The sequence below is a fragment of the Phodopus roborovskii genome, unplaced genomic scaffold, assembly GCF_943737965.1.
Source record: "Phodopus roborovskii unplaced genomic scaffold, PHOROB, whole genome shotgun sequence".
Taxonomy (NCBI): Eukaryota; Metazoa; Chordata; class Mammalia; order Rodentia; family Cricetidae; genus Phodopus; species Phodopus roborovskii.
The window spans coordinates 27,407,761-27,434,585 of NW_026126418.1; the positions used below are offsets into that span (position 1 = coordinate 27,407,761).

Below are 26,825 nucleotides of genomic sequence, written 5' to 3' on the forward strand. Positions count from 1 at the left end.
GATGTCCTGTTATCTGCTTGAAAGGTACCCACCCTGCCCTCCAGGGACCTAGAAACCCCACATTTTAGAAAGTGACACCTCCTAATTGTCCCAAGCCAGGGGCCAAGCCCATCAAATAAGGGATCAGAACTGTAGCAATTCCTGAGACCAGGCAGGATAAGCAATCCAAAAGAAATTCCTCTGGAGACTCAGCCTTTTAAATTAAAAGTGACTTTCCACAGTCGGCCGACTTTCCCCGCATCTATAGTTCTTAAATATTAAGCTGGTTTTGACAACTTCATAAAGCCACAGACTGAATTTAGAGACAAAAGTCAGATAAGAAATAGCAAAGTATGATGGGCATTTAGCAATGCATTCTTAAAGATCCCTAGCTTCCTTGTGCTGCCTGAGTGTCTAGCCCTGGAATATCTAAGTTGTCTTCTTGGAGCAGACGGTACCTAGTTAAGTTTATAAAGCATGTGGGCTGGGTACCTGTCTGCCAAGGGCAGCCTGGGGCTATAAGCTTGTTTCCCAGCAGTAATTTCTTAGCTCTGACTAGGTGAAGAAAGAGCAAATGTCCTCCACATCTCTCAGGCTGACCTTCCATCCTCAATGAGCACCTCCCCCTGCCTGGAGCATCAAAGTCTCCCCCTTGGCTGAGCTTGTAGCTAGGAAGGAGAAAGATGGGCTTGAATTCAAACATTTTTTTGGGGGGGGGCTGGCTCTGTAAATCTAAAATTGTGTTCTCTGAAATAGGTCCGTACATGTAGCAAGAGAAAGAGAGAGACCCTCTTCCTCATTCTATCTTGAAAATTAGATTTTTTAATCTTGTCCCCAGCTTTTGAATCCTTACTTCCCTAAGGGTCTTGATTTGAGTGATGTGAGTTACTTATTCTGTTTTCAATAATAAAGGTGCCTCAAAAATAACTGTTTCGCATCTCTTAATGACAAATCAGAAAGGGGCAATTTTTCAACCTAAAGATGTTGAAATATGACTTTGCTATTGTACAAGTGAAATGGCTGGAAAACTATACAAAACAGGAGAAAGCTTTCCATTAGGTTCAGACTTGAGCAAACAGTCTCTCTCTTGTGCTCACTGGGGAAAATTGACAAGTTCACAACATCCAAACCAGTTCACTGATAGCGAGGGGGAGCTGCCAGTTTTCAACATGGAGGTGTTTGGTCATGCCTGCTTTATGTGAGTGTGAGACTGGCAGCTTTTGCTCCTGAACAAGGGACAAAGGGAGCCAAAGGCCTACACTCAGGCAAGGAGGGCAGTATCTTATGTTTTGTTGAACCACAAGCTCCCTGCAAGGCAAGGCCTGATGACCACAACTTGATTGACAGGGGCTTTCAAATGGAAATAAGAACAGCCTTCTAAGTCAGAACCTTAGATTGGTACAGAGCTCCCAGATACACAGGGCCAATTTCGAACTCACAGAATTTGTCACCCCACTTTTGTGAGTCCTAAGTGATTTTAAATAAGTGGGCTTTTTTCTATACTTTTTTTTTTTTCTTACAGGACATACAAAGTCTGATTCAGCAAATAGGCACTTTAACTTGGATGGTGTTTACCTGCTTTCAGAGTCAATCTAAAGGCCATCCTATGAAAATTAGGCGTAAACATAGTTAATTAGGAATTAGTAAGCATCACAGTAATCAGCCATGCTTGAAGACACAGGCTTTCTGGAAGTTAGCTAGAGATGTGGTAATGTGGCGTTAAACATCAAGAGTCCAACAGCTTCAGATTGGTGTAACATTTTTGTGCTCAGAGCCTTCTACAAGCCAGCTGTAATTCCTCTATTTTTCTGTGACCACTTGGTGTTTCTGGGCTGATGACTGAAGTAGTATTCTACTCTGTTTTCCATATCTGCTATGTAAGGAAAACACTTTCAGGGTCCAGGTGTGGAAGGTGTTCTATAGTTCCTTCCTGAGTGTAGATGTAACTCAAGTCAGGCATCTCCCAACAGGAAGTCCTCTGAGAAGTTAAGCAAGTTAGCCAGCTAGATGTAAGACAAACCAGCCAACACTAGCTATGCAGATGAAAAAGCAAGTTAGCCAGCTAGATGTGAAATAAACCAGCCTACACTATGCCAAGTGAATTTTAGGGATACTTCAAATAGATCCAATCTAAGTAGGACAGCTAACCAGAAGAAAATCTAAATGAGTGACTAGAAGATCCCAGTCTGCTGAGTCAGCCTGGGCCACCATACATAAAGCTGTGCACCTTGGGGACTTTATGTAGGTGTGAGTGGTAAAATCTCTAAGAAACAAAGCCTGCATAATGGACTTCAATGATGATACCCAAAATGGTATAGAAAATCAAGTAATGACACAGTGCCTAGTACTTAGAATTTCTTCAGAATATTACTGTATAAATATATCAGCCACATAGTTGTTGAAAATGCAAATAGCAGTAGCATGATATAAGTTAATATTGGCAATATAGAACATCCTTTGAAGAGAGAGTTGCTAGGCAAGAATTTCTAATGAATCTCCAGACAGAACACAAACAGTTTGATAGGTGAGAGATTTTTCCAGAGGACAGAGAGTGTGACTCAGTGGTAGTGTTTTGGTTTTGTTTTGGTGTTTTTTTGTTTGTTTGTTTGGTTGGTTGGTTTTTGTTTTTTTTTTTTTTTTTTTTTTGCTTTTTTGGTTTTTTGTTTGTTTGTTTGTTTTTGGAGTTTTTTGTTTTGTTTTGTTTTTTTAATCCAGAAGGGACAAGGTCAAATATACCAGAAAAAACGGGAGGCATCAATCACCACATATCTCCATGTTGAAAGCCGGCAGCCCCAGCCTGCCATCAGTTAACTGTCAGTTTTCCTCTATGAACATAAAAGAGCATGTTTGCTCATGTCTGATGCCAGTTCACAGTGTTTGTATAGTTTTCCAGTGAACTAGCTCTTATCAGGAATACAGAAAACATAGGTTCCATCGCTACAACCAGGAACAGAAAGAAGACTGGCTGCTATTCTTTGGCTTTCCTCCTCCCCACAAATGTCCTTTCCATCTTCTGGAAGGGTATCTGTAGGCAGATCATCATCTGTCTCTACAGCTCTATCAGCTATCAGATTTTATCTGTATGTTGTGCAATATTACTAACAGAGAACATAGTGAAATACTCAGATTGGTTTTGTTTTATCGAACATTAAAATACTGAACCTGCCACAAATGCATTTTTGTTGTTGTTATGACTCAGTCCTGATATGTCTCAAAGAGATCAATTGTTAAGAAAAAAAAACTTCAACTTGAACTGACATTAGCTATTTGCAAATATTGAGGCTGGACAGGTGGTTCAGGGGTCAAGAGCACTTGCTGCACCCCTGAAGAACCAGTGTCTAGTTCCTAGCATCCATGCCAGCCACCTGTAACTCTGGCTCCTGGGATCCTGTGCCTCTGGCTTCTGTGGCTACACTTGTGTGTACAGACACACACATAACATATAATTAATCATAATAACCTTAGTAATGAACCTCCCCCCAAAAATTAAAACATATACTATTGGCAAGAGTGGTAAAAAGCATCAAGAACTATATGGTTTTTTTCCTATGTAATTTGTTCCACTCATCACAGTTTACTAGTTAGCACTGAAGTTTTTAGAATTTCTATTCCTGTAACACTGCCTAGAAATGGGCACTCTGTAGTTCAGTAGAATCATTGCCCATGGATGTTTTTCTGCACACTTCACATAGAAATAAGTTAAGATGTTTCCAGGACTCAAGAATTTCCATCTTGACAATTTGTAAGTGCAAATAAATGATTATGAGATAATAGAATAATTACCTGAAAAAGGTTACAAAAGCATAGTAGGGGAGGAGGGAAGATGTGGGTCCGAAAACTAAACAGCAAAAATCATAAACGTTTGTTGTATTACTCAGAAAGAGTTGAAGAGGGTATGAAATGAGCAGCAGCACTTAGTAGATGCTAGAGAAATGTCAACCGGGATGAAAGGTTGTAAGTGCTGGCAGGAAAGATACTGAAAGGATAGCATAAACCTTAGTTAACTAAATATTGAAAGTAAGATGGTGAGAGAACACAGGGTTCCTTGCTGACACAAAAGCTTAGTTGAGATGAGGACAAGAAAAATAGTTAAATGACAGCTCTGTGGGGCAGCTCAGGCCTTCTAATATCAGTGATGCTGAGTTTGAAGATATATGAAATAGCTAAACATAGACATAGGGAAAGAGTCTTGAACCATGAAGAAGGAGGTGACCTGTGAATTTAAGGATCTGGGTCCATCTTGTAGAAGAAGAGACTAAAGTTAATTAGATGTTATAATGCCCAAGAAGAGAATGGAAGTAAGGTGACCACCCTTAAAGCATACCATCCCTTAGCTAAGGCCAGGCAGAAGAGCAGGCCCCAGTGAAGGACCTAGAATGAACTAGAAGCATGAATGGGGAAATACTCATGGGAGGAACTAACGTCATCAAAGGCAGAAAGTGTTGTGGACATAAAGGGATGACTACAGAGAAAACACTGGTTTGGGTAGGTAAGGATGGGAGAAAGGAAGCAGGAGGGGCCACTTCACATGGCCTCGGTACATCAAAGAAAAGGCAAGTGAGAAGTACCAGGGGTGAGCCAATTCAGAGAAGGGCCCTTAGACTAAGCCTGGAACTCCCAGGGCCTCATCAACAGAAAGAAAGCAGTGGACATTATAGAAAAGAGACAATACGTAAAAGGCAGGAAACCCAAGTGGAATCAGGGATGGGAGAAACTTGAACCTCGGGGATGACCTTACCAAGCCTCCAAGTTCTGTTATGAAAACAGGAGGCTGGAAATTTGCTACAAAAAGGATTCGAGTATTGATAGCAAAGTGAAGAAAGAGAAAGCTTCTACAGGGATGAAGAAATATATACATTACCCGCATATAATACTTTTCCTATTTATTTGTTTTGTTTATTGAACTCTTGCTCACATACAGAAAATTTCAATAATTTACTTCACTCATGCATATTTTTCTCTTATTGAAAATATAATTTTCTCTCATAATATATCCTAATTACAGTTTCCCCTTCCTCTCCTCCTCCTAGTTTCTTGCCACCGCTCCTCCCATCCAAATCCACCCCCTTTCTGCCTCTCATTAGCAAATGGATTTCTATGTAATAGTAATAAAATAGGATATAAAGATAAAGCCAACACATTGGAATTGGCAAAACAAACAGAAGAGAGCCCGAGAAGGCACAAGAAACAGAGACCCACTGATACAGGCGCTCAGGAATTCCAGAAAAACACTAAACTGGAAGTCACAATAAATATACAAAGGACACTCTTTCCACCTCCTCTTCTGCTGGGTTACCTGAGCCCTGAGTCAAGGGATTTGATATAAACATTCCCTTTAAGGCTGAGTGTTCAAGGTCTCTCACTGGATATTTGCTCCCATCTGTTGCAGTTAGAAGCTTCTCTGATGATGGCTCAGCAAAGTGCTGATTTATGAGTATGGCAGAATGTCATTAGGAAACATTCTATTGTTATGTTTTTAGAAAAGTAGTAGTATTGGGTTTAACCTTAAGTCCTTAGGCTATGTAGTCTCAAGTTCTCTGTTACCCAAGCAGTGTTGGGAATAGGTTCCAGCCTGTGGAGTGGGTCTCAAATCAGATATTGATTGGTGACTTCCACAAACTTCGTGCCACTATTGCACAAGCATATCTTGCAGACAGGACATCATTGTGGATCAAAGGGTTTGTGACTGGGTTGGTGTTTACATTTCTCTTTTGGTAGCATACAGAGTACCTTTCTGTACCAAAGACACTAGCATCTAGGTATGATGGTTATATGTAAGCAACAGCTCATCTTAGATCTAAGTTCAGTGAGTTGTGTAAGTGTCTTCAACATTGGGGCTTTGCTGCCCATTTGTGGTCTTGGCAAAGCTTAGGTTGTTTGGGGGTTCTGATGGAACTCCTTTGGCCAATAATTCAGCGCTACCAGCTTTATTTGATGACAAGAAATACCCATTTGAACCTCTGTCTCCCCCATTACTTAGCAATTTCATTTAGATATCCTTTATGCATGTGTATACTTTAGGATGAAATATATATATATATATTTTTTACTGTATTAGATTTCCATACTACCCCTCAAATGGCCCTTAATTTTAGGTGTTGCTTCTCATATTACCTCCCTTCTCTCCCTCCTCCCTCCCACCTCCATTTGGTCCTCCCATTCCAGCTCCACTCCCCACAACTATCCATAACTATTTATACCATATCTCTTTTCTAGGCAGATCTATCTGTGCCACCCCAAATCTCTTACTCTATACCTGACCTCTGTGTTTAAATGGACTATATATAGCTTGGCTGTCATTGAATTAACAGCTAATATCCACCTGTAGGCAAATAACATTCCATATTTGTCTTTCTGGGTCTGGGTTACCTCATTCAGGATGGTTTTTCTAGTCCCATCCATTTACCTGAAAATTTTATGGTTTTGTTTTTTAACAGCTGAGTAATATTCCATTGTGTAAATGTACTTTACATCTAGATATGTAGTTTTGTCTCTCAGTTTGTATGGTGGGTTACATTTATTGGGTTTACATATGCTGAACCATCCCTGCATCTCTGGGATGAATCCTGTTGAATCCTTTTGATCAAGGTAGATGTTATTTTTTTAACTGTTCTTGGGTTTGGTTTGCAAGCATTTTGTTGAGAATTTTTACATCTATATTCATAAGGGAATTTGATTCGTAATTCTCTTGTTTGTATAGTCTTTATTTTGTTTGAGATCAGGATAACAGTGCCCTCATAAAACAAACTGGACAGTATTCTTTCTGTTTTTATTTTGTGAAACAATCTGAAGAGTTTGGGCATTAACTCTTTTTTGAAAGTCTGGTAGAATTCCTGGACCCCCTGTTTTTTTTCCTTGGTTGGGAGATTTTAATGACTATATTTCACTAGGTGTTATAGGTCTATTTAAATTGCCTATTTGATCTTGATTTAATTTTGGTAAGTGGTATACATTGAGAAAATTATTCATTTCTTTTAGATTTTTAGATTTGGTGAAGTACAGGTTTTTTAATTATGTATTTTTGATTCTCTTGATTTCTTTGGTGTCTGTTTTAGGTCCCCTTTTATTTTCTAATTTTGTTAAATTGGATAGTCTTTATCTGCCTTTTAGTTAATCTGGATATGGGTTAGTCAGTCTTACTGATGTTGTCAAGGAACCAACACTGTGTCTTCTTGTTCATTGTATTTATTTTTGTTGTTTCTATTTTATTGATTTCAGTTCTGAGTTTGATTATTTCATGATGTCTACTCTTGGGGGGGGGTGATTTCTTTTTGTTCTAGAACTTTCAGGTATGCTGTTAAGTTACTAGTGTGTTACTCCAGTTTTTGTTTTTGTTTTTATATAGGCACTTAATGCTACAGACTTGTCTCTTAAAAAGGCCTTCATTGTGTCCCATAAGTTTCGATATGTTATGTATTCATCTTCATTCCATTCTAGAAAGTCTTTAGTTTCTGTCTTGACCACTTTTTCATTCATTAGAGTGTTGTTCTGTTTTCATGAGTTTGTAAGCTTTCCATTGTTTCTGCTGATAACATTGAGTTTTCATCTGTGCTGGTCAGATAGGATGTAGGGTATTATTTCAATTTTTTGTATTTTCTTATATCTATTGAGACTCACTTTGTGTCCAAGTATGTGATGAATTTTGGAGAAGGTTCCATTAGGTGCTGAGAAAAAGGTATATTCTTTTGTGTATGGGTGAAATGTTCTATAAATTTCTGTTAGATTCATTTGATTTGTAACACTGGTTAGCTCCCCCATTTCTCTGTTTAGTTTTTGTCTGTATGGTCTATTAGTGAGAGTTGGATACTGAAGTCACCCACTATCAGTGTGTGAGTGCCCTTGCGTTTTGTGCATAGATGTTAAGAACTGCAGTGTGTTCTTTTGTTGGATTTTTTTTCTTTGGTGATTATGTAGTATCATTCTTTATCTCTTCTGATTAAAATATTTCTTGTCCAATATTAAAACTGTACAGCGTGCTTCTTAGATGAATTTGCTTAGAACATTTCCATTCTTTTATTTGAGATGATATCTATCCTTGATGTTAAGGCATGTTTCATGTATGTAAAGAAAATGTGGATCCTGTTTTCACATCTGTTCTGTTAGTCTGTAACTTTTTATTGTGGAATTGCAACTGTTGATGGTTGATGTTAAGTGTTTGTTGATTATTTGTTATTTTGTTGTTGTGGTGGTGGTGTGTGTGTGTGTGGTATGTTACCTCTCCTTTGATTTGGTGGACTGGGATTATTTATTCATGTGTTTGCTTGGGTGTGTTTAACCTCTTTAGGCAGCACCTTCTATAGAACTGAATTTGTAGATATGTATAGCTTAAATATGATTTTATCATGGGATATTTTATTTTATCCATCTGTTGTAACTGAAAGTTTGGGCTGGCATCTCTGGTCTCTTGGAGTCTGTAGAACATCTGTCCAGACCCTCTGGCTTTCATAGTCCATTGATAAGTCAGGTGTTCTAATAGGTCTTCCTTCATATGTTACTTGGTCTTTTTGCCTTAAAGCTTTTAATATTCTTTCTTTATTCTGTACATTTAGTGTTTTTTTTTTTATTCTTACGTGACAATGAATTTCTTTTCTGGTCCCATCTATTTAATGTTCTATAAACTTCTTGTACATTGGCAGGCATCTCTTTATTAAAGTTAGGAAAATTTTCTTCTATGAGTTTTGTTGGAAATATTTCCTGTTATTCTAGGTACTGATATCTGGTCTTGTCTTTGTTGGTGGGTGTTTTCCTCCTTGGTTTCTGTTGCCCTCTCTGGTTCATAGAATGTGGTATCTGTGTGTTACCTGTTAGTAAATTCTTTAATCCTAATATGGATAGCCACTGCAGGTTCCAGGTAAAATGTTTTCCTAGGTAATGGGAGCTGACAGTTAGGACTGGGGAGAGGTTAGAAGGGGGCTGATGGAATTCACAAGAGTGAGGAAAGCAGGGTGTTCCACCAGGATCTGGTTAGTCCCCTGGGGATGGGGACAGTGTAAGGAGAGTTCACAGTTCACAACAGGTAGTCTGCTACAGAGTTGAGGTTGAGACCTTGGGGATTTAGAGGAAAGAAAAGAAAGGTAAAGATTTGAGATTAGTCTACCTGATTCCTTGACCTGAGTGCCTGCGGGTTCCCAGGGAATGTCTGCTGGAGTTGGAGGCTGGGATAGAGCACTGAGTAGGCAGAGGGGAAGATGTGTGTGATCTTCTGGGGCTGGAGGTGTGCAGGGGGGCTGAGGGCTGGAGCAGATGGTCTGCTGCAGAGCTGGGGATGAGAATGGGGATCGGATTTGGAGGAATGGAGGGTGAGGTGAGGATCTGCTGTTAGCCTACCTGCTTCCCTGGCTAAAGTGTACATATTCTTAATTTAAATCCAATCCTTAGATCAGAGGACATTAAAATAGTTATGATATTCCATTGCCCAAAAAGTTCCATCTTCAAAAAAAAAAAAAAACTCTTTAAATAGTACCTTAAAACTACTACATTTTCCATGATCCATATTAACTTTAGGAAAACACCTGATAGATAAAGTTAAGAAGAACTGACTGCCACATCTACCATGCTCTGCAAGGCTGGCCTTTTCTTCCTTCTCCTTCTGACAGGTCTTGTTATGCTATAAATGAAGCAAACTTTCTTTGCGCATCCAGCAATACACTACACACACAAAAAAATTTAATGACGTTAGACACAGCACGCTAACATCTCTGCTTCTCTTACTACATATTATTTTGCATCTTTGCATCCAAGATACCATGTCGGCTTATTCATTTTTTCATCTTACAATTTGTATGCTGCTGCTTCTGTATTTTGTGGAGGATTTTATTTATTATTATTTTTTTAAAATCCATTACCTATCTTAATGGAATTCCATTTTAAACTTTAGAATATCTGTCATCAGTTAGTGGTTTCTATCCCTGGTGCTAAGTCAAATGTGTAGATAAGACTGAGACAGATGAGGCAAAGTCATAAGAAGCCCTTGGCAATACATCAATTTACATACATACAGGTTTGCTTCCCTCCCCACCCCCTAGTCCTGTGTGGAGCCTCCTGGGCTTTTCAACTTCATTTCTCACAAGACTGCACAGAAAAGTGGTTGCTCTGGCTAACCCCATTTGTTTCTTAGCTTTTGGAGAATAGACAAATAAAACCAAAGAAAATCATCTCAGAATTCCTCAGACTGAAATACCTTGGTCCCATGAGTCTTATGTAGTGACTGGCCAGTGTTTTCTGAAATGATGGTGACTTGTTCTGGAGGTGTTGTTTAATGAAAGAAGAAGAATGACCAGGCATGCTTTGATTGTCTGCTGCCTTGCCTAATCCTCACCAGTAAAATATTAAGTATGTAAAGCGAAATTAACTTCCTAAATTAACAATCATCATCCTCCAGTGAACTCAGAAAGGTAACCGAGGTTTGAGGGAATTAGGACAGATTCTCAAAAATGGAACTTTGGACTTTCACATGTTAACATTTAAGCAAACAATTTTCAAAGTGCTTCTCACTGCTCGGTTAAAAATAAACTTTAAAAAAAGGCAGCATGGGGCCTTAAGTTGACTACAAAACTAAGCTAACAGGTAAACTGGCAGAAGAAGATGCTGCATTTTCTTCATCCTTGGCCCAAATCTAATAGGTGGACTCATGGTAATGCCCATGACTGGATTTCTTGCCTCACACATCCATCCTGAATCTGTGGCCACAGTGAACAGCCTTTCATTGACTGCAAAGTAAAACCAAATAGTAACAGAACATAGTTAATTATTTCTTCCTTGTTTGGCCCAAGAAGGTGAACTTTTCATGCCTATGCCTCACATGATCTCAGGAAGAACACAGTGTTCATACCCACTCCAAAACTTCAGTGGACAAAGACTCAGTGCAACTGATTGTTTAGTTTTTCCTGATTACCCTCCTCTGTTCATTCTTATAAGACACACTGTCCGTCATGCTCTGGCTTCTTTAAAAGTTCCCTTCCCTTTCTTCTGATCTCCATTTGGTTCTTTTTCTGGGAAGATTCTGTCAGAAAGGAATCCCTACTCTCAGAACTCCTCATCCAAGGACTCAGAGTATTTCCCAGTTCCATGGAGTCAATGCCATTCCCTCAAAACCTTCTAGCTTTGGGGTTCCTTTGCACTTCTAGAAGGGCTGATTGATAAAGACATCAGTATGTATCCGTGATTGAGGCTCATGGATTATCAAAGACTTTTTAACATATGATGATGTGATAAGCAGAAAACATATATCTTTTAATGATAAAATAATAATGAGAAATATATAAGTAAACAATACTGCTTCCTCAAAATTAAATATTAAAATCACTGTTTTGCAGCCTAGGGAACTGGCTTGGAATAGTCCAGTGGTGGTGATTTTCTTGTTAGGACTAGAAAACATTTTTCTTTTGGTCCTTAGCAGTAAATAACATGGCTTGAGGAACCCACAGAACCCCAGTGTGCAGTGAAATCCATGGCCTGTGATGTGAGTTACCAATTGCTACCCCACGGCTGTTTCACTGTACCTCCCTCCTGAAGCTTTTACCTTACCGCTATGGTCTTCTTGATTCTTAAGACCAACAAGAAAAGGAAAGTGTTTTGTATGTCTGAAGATTAATTACCAATCATCTAAGTCTTGCTTAAGATTAAGGTCGGCTGGGAATGCAACAAGAAATAGCCAAGTTTTCTTTGCTATAAGATAGAAGGTTTTGTTATCTGCCTAAATAACATCACCACCCTCTTCATAAATGGCACCTCCATCATCTACCAAAGCCATAGGTCCCTGATTTCTTCCCGTGGATAGTTCCCATATAAACAGTAAGTCTTAGTGGTCCTACATACAAACATCCCCTAAAACTACTGACTTCTCTGCTACTAACCTTGGCCACCGTATGAACAATAGCAATTGTCTCCTAACTGATCTCTGCACTTTCACATTTTCCAATAGTGATGGTGGACATGGGGCTCAACCACTTACCTCTTAAAAGGCATTTCTCAGTAGATGACAGCTCAGGGTTGCATTGGAGTTTTTACAAAGAAGAAAGGAAAGAAGAGTGAGACAGTGAGCAAGAAGTCAACATGTTGAATGGGTCTTAATTATCCAGGGAGTGTGTTTTCTTTAGGTCTTGCTCTTTGGGTCCCCTCCCCCTGACAAAATATTACAATTGACTTTACTTACCATTGCATAGCATAACTCACAAAGGAATGGACATTGCTATTACAGCAGTGAACATGATGATCTGAAAACATGAATATGATCACCTTTCCCCTCTCAGTAATCATACTCAATTCAAGATTAACCCCAAATTTCTCTCATGCTCTACCAGATTATATGTGATCTGATCCTTGAACAGATTTTTGTTTCAGATCTATCTATTACCTAATAATGGACAGTTTAAGAGGACAAAGGGGTCATGTAAATTATTTAATATGCATAGGGGCCAAATTCTGAAACTCAAAGAGTCAGATTTGATATTTGAACTTTAAATGTCCTCTTTTGGTGGGAGACAGTGGGGTGAGTACTTTTAGAGGGTTGGCAAATGATTCTCACAAGAAACAGGCAAGTCCCCTAAAAGAGACAATGACCCAGGATAAGATCCTCTGGGATATTTGGGAGCCTGGGGTTACTGGAGGCTCAGGGGCAGAGCTTTATTGTCACCATGACTCCCCCTACTAAGCAGATACAGTCTCCCAGGCTAGCTCTGATCACTCCAGGTGAAAGTGCACCTAGACATGGATGCACACCTTGGACTCTTCTCTGGCGTTAATCTTTCCTATTTGATGAAGTTCCAAGAGAGGGGGTTGAAGATAAACTTTTCTTCTTTTGGAAGAAATCTCAGCTGGATCTTAAAAGTAAAATCCTTTGAAGATAGCCCTATTCTGTGTTTGTGGGGAAAGGTGTGCCACCAAAGATTAAGAAGGCCTGATTTTCATGTGGCTTCTGAAATCTTCCAGTTTCCCTTAAATCTGTAATTCCAAAATGCTTAGCATGCTAAACACAGTGGGGCATTGTTTCCTGAGCCCCAATATCACACACACACACACACACACACACACACACACACACACACACACACACACGCCTAGTTTCTGTCTCCATGGCTAGATACTTAGTTTTCACTGAGTTTAAAGTCTTGGTCCTTTTTCTTCTAACTGTGCCGTTTATATATTATAGAATATATGCAGGTGTTCATTAAATGATTGTCACATGGGTGGATGCTTCTTTCTTTTATACTAATTTACAGGCCCACCAAATGGTATAAATAATTAATTTATTGTAAATGTTTATATGTCTATATACGTTGTCTTACGAAATGTAAAATATACATCTTATGTATCTTCTCACCCCCCTCCTATTATGATTTTTAAATCTTTGCTATTTCTCAGAGGTGGAGGATTCTTAATGACTCTTATTAATTCAAACAGATTTGGCAAATCAAGACATTAAAAATAATAATGTAAGAAAAATTTTCACTTCTGAGATCTGACAATTTCATTGTTATATCTGTTTAGTTTGGGAAGCTAATCAGGAAGTGGAAAACCACAGAAAAACAATCTGGGTAGATTGTTGCATGAAATAAAGATTTGAGGGGTTATTAACATTTCTTTGTCTAGACCACATGCTAGGTCTCTACCACAGTACAGAGAAATCAAATAATTTTCTCTCTTCCTGAGTTCATGGTTGGAACTGATCCATATAATAAAATACAGATTGGAGAGGGGGAGATACAGCATGTATATCTGTGTGTACCCATGCAGTACCTAGAGGAATGAGAAAGTCTCTAAGAAATGGCTTTGAATTCAGACTTAAGTACCATCTTCAAATAAGCAAAGAAAGGCTTGGAGAGGCCAGTTACAGGAAGTGACCAAGAAAAAACAGAGTAAATAGAGATAATGTTGAAACTGGCTTTGCCATTAAGAGCCTCTAGAGAGCTAGAATCCCTCTCTTCCTGGTACAGAGAAAGGGTAAGCCTTATAAGCAGACGTTTCTTTATAGGTGTATGTGTCCCTTAAAATACAGCAGTTTCTAATTTTCTGAGCCCCTTCTCTGGCTGCTGCTTCTCAAAATAATCCTTATGCCAAAGAGACATCTAAGAGGGGGCACTCAAGCAGATTTATTTACCTGTCTCTTGACAGTTTTGAGCATAGCATGTGATATTTTTGATCTTATACCTTACATACACAGAATGAAGCAAGCCATCCACTCACAGTGTCAGACTTTAAAGATGATACACAGTGAGCCTTCTCAGTTTAAGGTCCTGCAAAATGGTAGAGCAGTAAGCTCACGAGCTCCACGTTCAGGCAGCGGTTCTGTGAATCAGTGTTCTGTTCTTTATTAATTGAGCCAGTATAGGCACCTTGTTTCCTTAAGCCCTGGCTTTGTTTTTACATAATTGAGATTTTCTTCAGACTGTACTTAGAGGAAAGAATGCAAAGCATGCTTGAGCCTGGGAGAGGAGTTGTGATACATGTTTAACAAAGGATGTCAGTTCAGACTCTGTGTGTGTGTGTGTGTGTGTGTGTGTGTGTGTGTGTGTGTGTTCCAATAAACCGGAATATTTTTAAACAATCCAATTTAAACATTGTTTAAACAAACACTTCCCAAAGCCAAGTGTGGAGGTACATATCTTTAATCCCAGCATTCAGGAGGCATAGGCAGATAGATCTCTATAAATTCAAAGCCAGCCTGGCCTACATAGTAACTTCCAGGGGAGTCATGGCTATACTGACAAACCCTGTCCCAAAAAACACCACAAAAGAAAACATGCAATTAGTTAATAAAATATGCACGTGTGCTCAATATAACTAATCAGTATGGAGAATAAATACAAATCATTATTATAAATAAATGCTAAAATCAGAAGTGATTATGATTCTAATATCAGTATTGGGACAGTGAGGCCAGGAAAGATCTCAGGACAGACAGGGAAACTGAGACCTCTACCTAGTGCTCTTGTCATTGTGGGAACAAAATATCCAGAGAGACAACAAAGTAAGGAGCAGGGGAAAAGGTTTGCTATACAGCGAAAGAACACACTCAAGGAGTAAAATGACACCCTTAGATTGTCATCTGCCAGGAATTTGGTCAGCACATCTCTATCCTTGCTTAACAGAGGGGAGCATGCCTTATGAGCCAAGATGGGGAAAAGTCGAGGAACTCCCAGATGAGTCGAGACTCCCCTTCTAGTCCTTTTGTATAAGTTTGTTCAGATGTGACATGAGAACAACCAGTCCATAATGCTAACATAGGGACACAGTTTATATTAAAAAAAAAAAAAAAAAAAAAAAAAAAAAGCAAGGAAGAGTCTATCTTGGAAGCCATGGTGGTCCTAGCCATTTCTAGCAAGGTCTCAGCTTTTTACTATTGTGGAAGCTCTTACCCAGCACCCTGCTGCCTTGCAGATCTACTGTGGAATTAGTCTTTTGTAGCATGCCCTCACCTCTTTCTCTCTAGCCTACCTCAGTACCTAGTCCTAGAGAAAATGCAGGAAGAGTGGGGTTCTCATATGTTCCCAATAAGAAGATAAATTGTACAATCATTTTAGAAAACTGTTTAGAACCTACTAAAGATAGAGAGATGAGAGTCTCAAGTCCCAGGGATTCCACTACTCATTGCTGACGGCTACAAATTAGTGTTCATGCTTACAAAAGAACAATGCTCATAGTAGCATTACTCAAGATAGGCAAAACTGAAAACATTCCAAATGTGCACCAGTATCCAAAAGATAAAGTGCAGATACATGTCCTGGGACATTACTTGGCATTGAGAAAAAAAAAAAAAAAAAAACCTTCTCTATGTAATGGCACAGAAATGCACATTGTGTGATTTCATGTATATGAGGTTTTAAATTAGTTACTTGTATAATTTGAAAGAATTATACAAGAGTAGTGGCAACCTTTCAGAGTTCTTAATTGATTAGAGTTCAAACATACCTTCTGGGTGGTGGGAACATTCTGTATCTGCCTGCACAAATGTAGAGATGTATTAAAATACATGTATTCTATGGTCTATGGAGATTGCAAAAGAAATTCAGACTAAACATAAAAGTATAGGTAGCCATGGTTTCTCCCACTTTAGAATTTGTATAAAAAAGTGATATACAACTTTTGGTGAACTCATGGGAGATTTTAATTTTTTTTAATGTCATCTGACTTTATTTTCTAAATTTTTATAGTGACCATTGTTTATATAAAGATATGCATGTTATTCGGCCATTGAAATCTGGATAAAAAAAATTATCACACTAATGATATCAAATTCAAGATTAACCCTCGCAAATAGAATAATAAAAATTTAGTGGGGCTTTCAAAGTCCTGTATCAAAATATAAGACAAACATTGTAAGTAAAGGGTTTTTTTTGTTTGTATTTTAATTAAGAACCACATATATACAGGTTTTCCATGTGCCCAGATCCATTTCTTAGCACTGTATCCAGAAACTTGGATCTTCCGTGTTAGTACATTGGTCTTCCAAGGTACCATTTATGAAATACAGTATTAACTTTGAACAAGGTGAACTTATTTGTGTGAAGTTTTTGGAGTGGAAAATACGGCTGACAAGTATTGATGGCTGACTTTGTGTGGTTCGTCAACTGGATTTAAACGAAGTCCCCCAGCGAAGTGTCTGCAAGTGTTTTAAGCTCTGGGAAGAGGGTGAGAGGTCCTGTAGCTCCCAAGTCCTGCAGCATAAAACCTTACAAGGAGTGTGTGAGTAGACAGGAAATAATTATGACAGTCAGAAGGCCTGCTAATTAACATTAGGCAAGGGAATACTTGAAAATGGAATTTACATTAACTGCAAGTTCCAGATGACATGCATCTTTATTAAAGGAAACAGAAGTAAACAGTACATTAATTAAACCTTCAAATCCATTTTAAAACTCAGCTTTTAAAAATGTCACTTAGCAAAGAGAATTACATAGTGGATTGTGATATCAAGCCACTGAGAGGGGTAACAATAAAATCAGGCCAAGCTGTTCTTAAGTTCACACATCCTGGGAGACTGCCATGATTTAAATATGTAAATGAATCAGTCATTTTCTTGATCTTAGAGATTGCTTTGTTGGCTAGCAGGTTTCAGTCTCTCATCACAATCCCTTACTATATTGGAATCATGTACATATTTCCAAAGTCAAAATTCTTCCTCGTGTTCCAAGTACTGATTCTAGCCTATCTCATGGAAAACAATAATTTATCTAAATCACGCCTAAGTTAAATATACTTTACATTCCAATCTGTTGTTAAAAGGGAGGTTTCTGTCCTCAGTATATATATTTCAATGGATTTATGAGTCCCTGCCCCTGGGTTCAATTGACCTTTATAGTAATATTTCTCTCAACATTTGAAGTCAGTCCTGTACTCAGTAACCAGGATGAAACCCATGCCTTTGTGTTTTGGCTTATGATTGTCCATTTCCTCTTCCTTTTCACCCTTATCCTATGTTTATTTAAATCTGACCTTCAAACCTCCAAACGCCACTTCCCTAATGAAAAAAATACCTCTTTCCTTCCCAAACAGAGGCAGCCATTTCTACTCTGTGTTCTCATGCCTCTCACTAGTTAATGGCTGTCGCATTTCCCTGGTTGCTCCATAACTTTCTTCAAGTCTGTACCTGGTTTGCTTACTATTCTCTTTGGTGTCTAGCACCTTGTCAGCAATTAATGTGATGTCAGCATGCATTTGTTAGTGAATAAATTAGCAATTTTAAAAGGAAATTTAAAAAGGAAACATGCTTAGTTTTTTTCTTAAAGAAATAAGCATAGAAAGAAAATGTATATATATATATATATATATATATATATATATTTCATATATCCTATTATTATAGCCTGAAACACATTGAGCACAATGTGCAGTAGCTTCACTTAAGAAAAATAAATGGCAGAATATGTTTATCTTCGTGTGTGTGTGTGTGTGTGTGTGTGTGTGTGTGTGTGTGTGTGTAAATAAAGAAAAAGGGAAGGCGGAAAGGATATAAATATGTCCATGTATGTATGAAATTCTCAAACAATCTTAAATTAAAAGTGTCTTAAAACTAAATTATTGAGAGAGAGAGAGAGAGAGAGAGAGAGAGAGAGAGAGAGAGCTGCTAGTTTGCTAGTTCATTTGTAGGGTGGCCTTTGTAGGCATCTGTAATATTAATGATAATATATTAAGTTACTTCCCCATTTTGTGAAAAAGATTAGTGTACCACATGAAGACCAGGTATGGGAAACAAGACACTCATTTATGAAGTTCAGTTTCTTCACCTTGAAAGGAAGAAAAAAAAATTGATTTTCAGCCCTGCCTAGCCCACACGTTTGTTATCAGAAAATAATGTTAGTAGTACTTCATAAGCTACAAAGGGTGACATAAACATAAAGGTGCATGAATCTAACATAGTAACATCGGGAAGAAAAAGGGATGGAAGTCAGGCTCTCAGGTCCAATTTGTATGAAATAACAAATGAGATGCTTGGAGCTGGAGGTAACTTGTGTTCAGTAACATGTGTCAGTCACAAGAGCTGGGCAGCTCCCACAGCACTGCAGCCTGGTAGGAAGACCACATTCCTTTGCTGCTTGTGTGTTCTCCAAGACTCAATCCTAGAGGTTCTTGCTGATGTAGGAATTCCACTCTCAACAAGTCTCCATCCTGATTTACTCTTACCGCTTAGGAGCAATAATTTCCTCCCAAAACTCTTTTATGAAAGTTGCAGACTTTTTTCATCAAATGTCATCTCATCCTCGAGTCTGAATGTACTTTCTGAAAGGGAATACAAAATGTGGAATCCAAAGATACAGAGCCTGCTCCTCAAATCAGGTGCCCTCTCCCTTGTTTAGTCTTTACATGTTAATTTTGACAGGGATCCAACATGGGGGAAGATGGAAACTGATGAATCCCCAGATTAAGAAAGCTTTTAAAATCATAGGAAACACTGAAAAATTTGGTTTGCCATTTGCAGAATTTTGTGAATAAACAGAAACAAATTGGTGGTCATCTATGGCAGGTGTATGCAGTCCTGAATTGCCTAGGACCATTAACAAATATGCTTTCACACTGTCTTCCTCTCTTAATGCAAGTTAGGTAGTATATCTCTAGATATTTCCTAAGAGTACCAACATGGGATGGATATGCTGTTGCCTACTAGACTCCAGTTTTTCTTTGCAAGGGAGCTTAACAATGCCTTAGATTCTATCACAGTCACTATGACCCCTCACAGCCTGCTCAGGGCCCTCCAGGATAATAAGCCTTTAGTAATTGAGTGACTAAAAATGTCAAGATGTCTTTAAATTATTTGACTAATACTCATGTTGTGACCATGGTTGATGGGATTATTTAAAGCCTTTTATTCAGATGACCAGTAATTCTTGAGTCTAAAGAACGGAACACAACTCCCCCATGTTTTGGATAGAGTGCATTCAGAAAGCAGGGCAAACTTAACTAATCATTACTACAGTTAACCATGTGTCTTCCCTTCCCTCTACCCAAGCACACAAAGGTAAAGTTTTGCCTTGCTGTAAAAATTAAAATTTAACTTCATACCCATGCCATAACTAAGTCATAAGCAGTTAGCTGAAACCAACATAGGCTAATGACTTAGTTCATGTTGCCATCTTGTCTTGTCTTCATGCTGAAGAGTAGCTGCTTTTGTTATAGTAAAGCCTTCCCTAGAGCATGATTTATGACTCAGGGATTCCAGAAAAATCACCAAAGTCATGCTTCATAGATCACCATGATATGGGGGTGACCTGATATGGAAACTAACAGGATGGGGATGGGTTTTTGTTTAAATAAAGCTATACAAGCTAAAAAAAAAAAAAAAAAAAAAAAAAAAAAAATCTGTGCTAAACTTTAAAAGAACCTATGTTGGTTTTTCTATTTGGTATGAAAATCAGATTGCTGTTTCTAATTATGGTCTGTACAGTATGGGAGACTTTAATAACACCTCTGTGTGTCTTCCTTAGAAGACAAAGGGAAGCTAAAAGCCACCAGTTCCACTCAGCCTTCAGGCTCTGAAGGAGGCTCCTTTCTCCTCAAATCTGGAACAACACCCCTGCCACCTGCAGCCATCACTTCTCCCTCCAAGAGCACAAACGGCGCTCCGGGGTCTGTTGCTGAATCAGAAGAAGAAAAAGCCAAAAAATTACTCTATTGCTCACTATGCAAAGTGGCTGTGAACTCCCTCTCCCAGCTGGAGGCGCACAACACAGGTTAGCTGCTCTCTCTGTAGTCTAAATAATGGTGATGAGCAAACCCAACTCTTCCACCAGAATATCATGTCTGTTGCTCACACTCCAAGTTTGTTCATGATCCCTCCCCTTCTGTCTCTGTCTCTCTCTTTAATTTAAAAGAGTGATCTCAAGAAAGTATGGTCATAATGATTGTGAAGTGCAAAGCAAGGGTAGTGTGGAGACAAAGCATGTCCTTTGTTTCATCAAAAAGCATCTACTACTTAACCAAACACCATTTTGATGAAGCAACAGAAATAGAGTCAAAGGTTTATGTAGACTGGTCACTGCTATATACTGGTGAGACAAAAAAAATATAAAACAACATAAAAATTCATCAATAATAATAATTCTGAATAAATTATGGTAGCCCAATGTGGTAGAGTATATTACTCAGTCACTACAATTAATGAAAGAGAACATGTACATGGGCTAGATATAGTGGTGTATGCCCATAATTTTAGCATTCAAGATGCTCAGGCAGGAGAATCACAAGTTTGGGGCTAGCATGGGCAAAAAGGTGAGTTCAAGGCCAGCCTGGGATACATAATAAGATCCTATCTCAAAGAACACTGGAAAGGAAGGGAGGAAATTGGGGAAAGGGGAAGAGGGGAGAAGAGAGGGAGAGTGATGAAAGAGGAAAGATAGCTGATGGTAACCTTGAACTTCTGCTTCTACCTTCCAACTACTGGGATCACATAAGCATAAGCCACCACACCAAAACAATGAAGTGCTGGGGACCAGACCCGGGTCTTCATACATACCAGGCAAACACTCCACCGCTGAGTTACATCTCCATCCCAGCCCCAGTCCTTAAATAGCTTCTAAGTACATACCTCTTTCTTTTTAGGATCTAAACACAAGACCATGGTTGAGGCTCGTAATGGAGCTGGTCCAATTAAGTCCTATCCAAGGCCTGGGTCAAGATTAAAGATGCAGAATGGCAGTAAGGGTTCAGGACTACAGAACAAGACATTTCATTGTGAAATCTGTGATGTCCATGTTAACTCAGAAATTCAACTCAAACAGGTAAGGTGGCCCAAATTAGACATATGTAACATGTTAGGTCATGTCTGTGTATGACCCCTCATCTATTAATGTTTCTCTGTGTGCTCGCTGTTAAATTTAATATGCAACAGTCTTCAAGTGCTCTGTAGAAGGGAAGGTCATTGTGCAATATCTGAGCCTGAACTTCCTCCCTCTCAGCTTCTAGCCCAGGAGCTAGATAGAGATAGACAGATGAGTACAAAAGCCACCAAGAGCATATAATGCATCATTAGTCAAGGGTCAAGGAAGACAGGCTTGGTGATGACCAACCATGGCAACTCAGGGTGAATCTGTTAAGACTGTAGAGAGCATTAGAGGGAAGGGGCATTGGACTGGGTGGAAAGAAAGTCTTCTCCTTAGGTGGGAATTGAGAAATTAGCTACCTCTCTGTAGGAAATAAAGCTTTCAGGGAGCCAGCTAATGTGCCATACTCCTTTCAGCACATTTCAAGCCGAAGGCATAAAGACCGCGTGGCAGGAAAACCGCTGAAGCCGAAATACAGCCCCTACAACAAGCTCCAGCGGAGCCCAAGCATTTTAGCCGTAAGTTCCCTTTTGCACTCCTGTTTTATGGGACACCCTTGCTGGATTGGATGGTGGCCATAAGGAGAACCTCAGACTGGTGGCCACTAGAATCTAGGGAATGATTAATCAATGCACTATTTATTTGTTTTTGTCTGTTTATTAATCACATAACTGGAATCTAACCCAGAACTTCCTACCTACTAAGCTAAAGTTCTAGCACTAGTGGTTGTGACTTATGGGAGAGAGGTGCTTGGTCCATGATGCACATGAGGAGGCAGGAGGAAAACTTGGTGGGGTTGTTTCTCTCCTTCTATGCTGTGGGTCCAGGGGATCAAATTCTGGTTGTGAGGCCTAGCCATGGGCACATATATCCACTGAGCCATGTCAGGTTAGGCAGCAGGTGCCCTTACCTGCTGAGCCATCTCACAGGTCCAGAAATATTAGAACTACTTAATTCCCATTACAGAGAGATCTACAGTCATCTTCCTTAGAACAGCAAAGGGGGTGTCTTTAAAAGCCTGTGTCTTGGTGCTGGAAAGAAAATGGGTCAGGGTTTAAAAGCACTTGCTGCTCTTGCGCGGTACCCAACTTCAGCTCCCACCACCCAGGACAGGGATCTGGCACCTTCTGAATGTAGCAGGCATTTACACTCATGCACACATGCAGTTAAAATAAAAATACAATTCTTTTTAAAAGCTAGTGTCTTCCTCTTTTACTAAAACCTTGTCAGAGACCTCCTTCTGTGAGAGATGAAGCAAATTAAAGGCCTAGAATAAGAACAAGGGATGTGGGGGAGTCTGGGAAGGTTCGGTCAGACCTGTGATGTGGGGCTACTTTTGTGACAAAAATAATCTATAAATTTAGTATCTCCCCATTTTCTGGTATGTGCTTATACACATAAAAAGTGTTTGCATTGCTCTCTCTATTCATGTGGGCAAGCAGCCCATCTCACCTGCTCTTGATATGTACTGTTTCCAATTTCTTAGGCAATAGGTATTCTATAAATACACGGATGGATTCACGATGTCTCTGGGGCTGGGGCTGGGGCTGACATGGTGTTCCATCTGAGGGGAAGCTGAGATGGGCCTGCTGAAGGGGATCTTAGATTGCCTTCTAGCCTCACCAGAGCTACCAGCGGATGCTGCAAGCAGGTGGTACCTGCATTAAGCAAATGCAATTGGCACAGCCCCTTTTGATTGCCAAAGATAGAAATTTAGGATTGATTTCTTCCCAGGAGGTGTCCACACTGGGATTCCTTTAAGTAGAAAAGGTTTCTAGCCCACTTATAGTCACTATCAAAACCTGAGTTTGATTTAGTTATAATTTTTTCAGGGATTACTCATCATGGGGACAAGAAGTGTAAATTGATTTTATGTTCTCAACTCCTCACGGGTCCCTAATGTTCTGCACCTCAATTACCTAACCTCAGTGTAGCCTGTCTAAGAGAAGTGAAGAGTCACACTTCTCAAAACCCAAAACTGCGCATGTTGATGTTGTGGTGCATCTATAATCTCTCACTCTGGGAGGTTGAGGCAAGTTCAAGGCCAGCCTGGCCTGCATACCTCTCTGGACCACATTGTCTGAGATTTGAGTTGAGCTGGTTCCCTAAGCAGGACCCTCTGGGTGTCTCTCCAGAGACCAAAGCAGAACTGAAGTGTCAAAAGTCAAACCACAGCCAGAGCCACTGGTCATCACTTCATAACTTGTCAAAGGCAAGATGTGGAAAATTCAATTCACTGGCTTTTGTAGTGTTTTACTGGCGAAAAATCTCTGTGGTGCTATGACGTGTAAGTAGTATTCTTACCCCATTTCCCGTTTTGTCCCTTCTCAGGCAAAGCTTGCATTCCAGAAAGATCTGATGAAGCCTCTGGCCCCGACTTTTCTTTCCTCGCCCCTGGCGGCTGCAGCTGTGTCCTCTGCTCTGTCCCTACCACCTCGGCCATCCACCTCTCTGTTTCAGGCTGCCGCCCTCCCTCCTGCCCTGCTGAGGCCTGGCCACGGGCCCATCCGTGCTACCCCTGCCTCCATCCTCTTTGCCCCCTACTAAATACTTGCAGCCCGCAACAGGCCAGGCCAGTGGAAATGTGTAGAAGAAAAGCCTGAAGGATTCAGTAGTGTAAGCTTTGTGTGTGACCGTAAGGACCCCACTCACCCACTTACAAAGTGCAGGCCACCGCCCAGTCCAACCTCCAAAAACAAAAGGAGGCCAGGCTCAAGGGCGCTTACCCCCTACTTCCCATGTCCCCTAGGTCTTACCCCAGCTAATTGGTGTACCTGAGATATTTAAGTTTCTTGAAAATATATTGATTTAAAAAAAAAGGAAGAAAGAAAGAAAACTGACCTCTGTATTCCCACGGACGTGATCTGGCTTAGAAACAAAATGGGATCTCTTCCTGACAGACTTGAACAGTAGACTCTTCCTCGGATGTCTGTAAATAACTCCAGAATCCAAGCGGGCATATTCTAGTGTGGAACAAAAGTCCATCGCAAGTGCTTAATTGTGGATACCATCTTTCCCACGGATCACGGCATTTTTCCTTCTGGTGTACTAGTGTCCACAGGGATTGTGTGCTGTTCTAGACCTAAGTACTGTTGTATCCCGTGTAGTACTAGATTGTAACTCTTGTCTAATTAAACTTTTTTTTTTTTATTGCTGTGTAATTGTTAGGAGGCAAAGTAGCTTTGAAATTTTTTCTCTTTGAGAGAACAAAAAGACAATGTATTTTCTTTATTTCATGTTTTATTTGGAGATATTTAAATGAAATAGAAAGCCATATAACATAGCTATAATTACTACCTGTTTGCTATTTTTGTTTTAACTTATTTTTGTAGCACCCTCACTGGTTTGAGTTGCTAAGCAAACGTATACAGAAACAAAAAGAGCTTCCTAAATGCACATTTTTGCACCTTCTGTGCATCTGCAAGAAGACAATGAATCTGTGTATTTCTACATGATGATCTTCATTTTAAACTTTCGTTTTTCATTTGTAATGATGCTACATAACTCTGTGGCTCCCTGATGCAATAATGTACAGAAGATATATAATTTATAATTGAACAATCTGTCTTTCTGTTCAGTGACAATGTCACAGGTCACGTGACTATGCCCTTTACTACCCCCCCCCCCAAAAAAAAAAACTGATGTTAAGAGTGGAATGTTTGTGATATCAGGGGCAAGAGGTATCATAAAACAACACAGAGTGAACTCTTTTAGAGGGCCTATATCTGCAATCTGTAAATGGTAAAATGTCTGTGTATTTTTTTAAATGTATCTTTTCAATAAAAGTACAAAAAAAAAATCTGCCAGTGTTTTCTGTGGTATTTTCTCTGAAGAAGACTCCTGTAATTTCACATCACCGGATGAGAGATGTCTAGTAGGTAGGAGGACTGCCTCTTACATTACTTCGAACCTTGCATGCACACTTAATTGCCATGTTTATTTATCACTGCTCACAGCATCTGTGTGAGGCCAGCCTTTGACTCTCTGTGAAGTTGGGCGAGAGTTGTAATGTTGTCCAAAATGGTAGCAGTCTGTTAAGACCCCATGACTCTGCTTTCTTAAGACTTTGTGCAGGTTCTTTAAATCCCCAGTTCATCTTTTATCTCTGTCAGTGACATTTATGGGTGCTTCCAGTTTCATGCTCCTTCCTGGGCCCCTCCCTCCAATCAGGACACCCCATTCTATCACTTTCTAAGCATAGTGTTTAGTGCATCACCATTTGTTCTGATGAGCTATTGAATGTCTCTTTGCCAACTAAAACGTTGTAGCCTAAAATAATAACCATTTATTACATAAGGATTTCACAGGCTGGTAATTCCAGAGGGCTTTTGCCTGGAATGTGCTGTGTTCCTTCAGGGTATCAGCAGAGTTCCTGTGATCATATCCAGCTAGAAGCTGGGCTGGGCTGGGCTGGGCTGGGCTGGGCTGGGCTGGGCTGGGCTGGGCTGGGCTGGGCTGGGCTGGGCTGGGCTGGGCTGGGCTGGGTTGAGGCTGGGCTAGGCTGGGGCTGAGCTAGGCTGAGGCTGGGGCTGGGCTGGGCTGGGGCTGGGGCTGGGCTGGGCTGGGGCTGGGCTGGGCTGGGCTGGGCTGGGCTAGGCTGGGGCTGAGGCTGGGCTGGGCTAGGCTGGGGCTGGGCTGGGCTGGGCTAGGCTGGGGCTGAGCTGAGACTGGGCTAGGCTGGGCTGGGCTGGGCTGGGCTAGGCTGGGGCTGGGCTGAGACTGGGCTAGGCTGGGCTGGGCTGGGCTGGGGCTGGGCGGAGCTGGGTGGGGCTGGTCTGGGTGATCCAGATAGCTTCCCTGGCCTGTCCACCCCTATGGAAATGACTATGATGGACTCTACTGAAACAGTCTACCAGAGCATGTATGTGTGGTCCCCTCTATCTTTCCAGTTGAACTGGATGCTTACACAGTGCATTTAAAAGGCCTAGCTAGGAATCAAAGGCTTCCTTATGAACTAGTCCAGAGAGTCCTAGCATGTCACTTATGCCACAGTCTACTGATCAAGAAAGACACTAAACCCATCCAGATCTAAGGGAGGGCTATTAGACTTCAGTTCTTAATTATAAAAAAGAGCAAACAATATGCCACCAACTTTAATTTATCACATCGTTGTATAATTTTAAAGAAAATGATAACTAAACCATTTTAGATTCTCTGTCTTCAGACCCTGAGCACAAACCCTCTTTAGTCTTGGGTTGAGAAGTCTTGGAGTGAGAAGTAAATATTTTCTTTAAGACCAAAGCCAGTAGATGGCAGCGTGGCTGTGATGGATGCTCAGTAGGTGAAGCAAATGGCTTCTTTCACCAAAGAGTTCATCTAGCTGTCTAGAAGACTGTTGGCCTTAACATCGTATGCTTACAAGCAGGCTACTTTTAAAGTGTAATAGAAGTCTAGTTTGGCATTCAGAATTTGGATTTTGATTTGTTTTACAGTAACCCATTTGAACCCTATCCAACACTAGTTACACCTGTGTAATTTCACCTGGAGGCTTGATTGATATATGCCATACTCTGTGAAAGAATTCTACTTCTGTCTGACGCTTTGGAGAACTTTTATTTTTATTTTTCTGGACTTTGGTGGCAGTTATATTTG

At 40.0% G+C, this 26,825-nt stretch overlaps 1 protein-coding gene across 6 annotated transcripts in view; it reads left to right on the forward strand.

Moving 5' to 3' along the window:
• The window catches only part of Znf385b (zinc finger protein 385B), a 383,090-nt gene extending 358,056 nt beyond the window's left edge, over window positions 1-25,034 (forward strand). For 5 of the 6 annotated variants that reach the window (XM_051184400.1, XM_051184399.1, XM_051184401.1 and 2 more), the window contains 4 exons: window positions 19,899-20,144; window positions 21,013-21,191; window positions 21,650-21,751; window positions 23,565-25,034. In XM_051184400.1, coding sequence (XP_051040357.1) covers window positions 19,899-20,144; window positions 21,013-21,191; window positions 21,650-21,751; window positions 23,565-23,780 — 743 coding nt within the window. In that variant the 3' untranslated portion in view covers window positions 23,781-25,034. The remainder of the gene's footprint in view (window positions 1-19,898; window positions 20,145-21,012; window positions 21,192-21,649; window positions 21,752-23,564) is intronic. The other variant, XM_051184403.1, reaches the window with a different exon arrangement.
• Window positions 25,035-26,825: the final 1,791 nt, after the last annotated feature.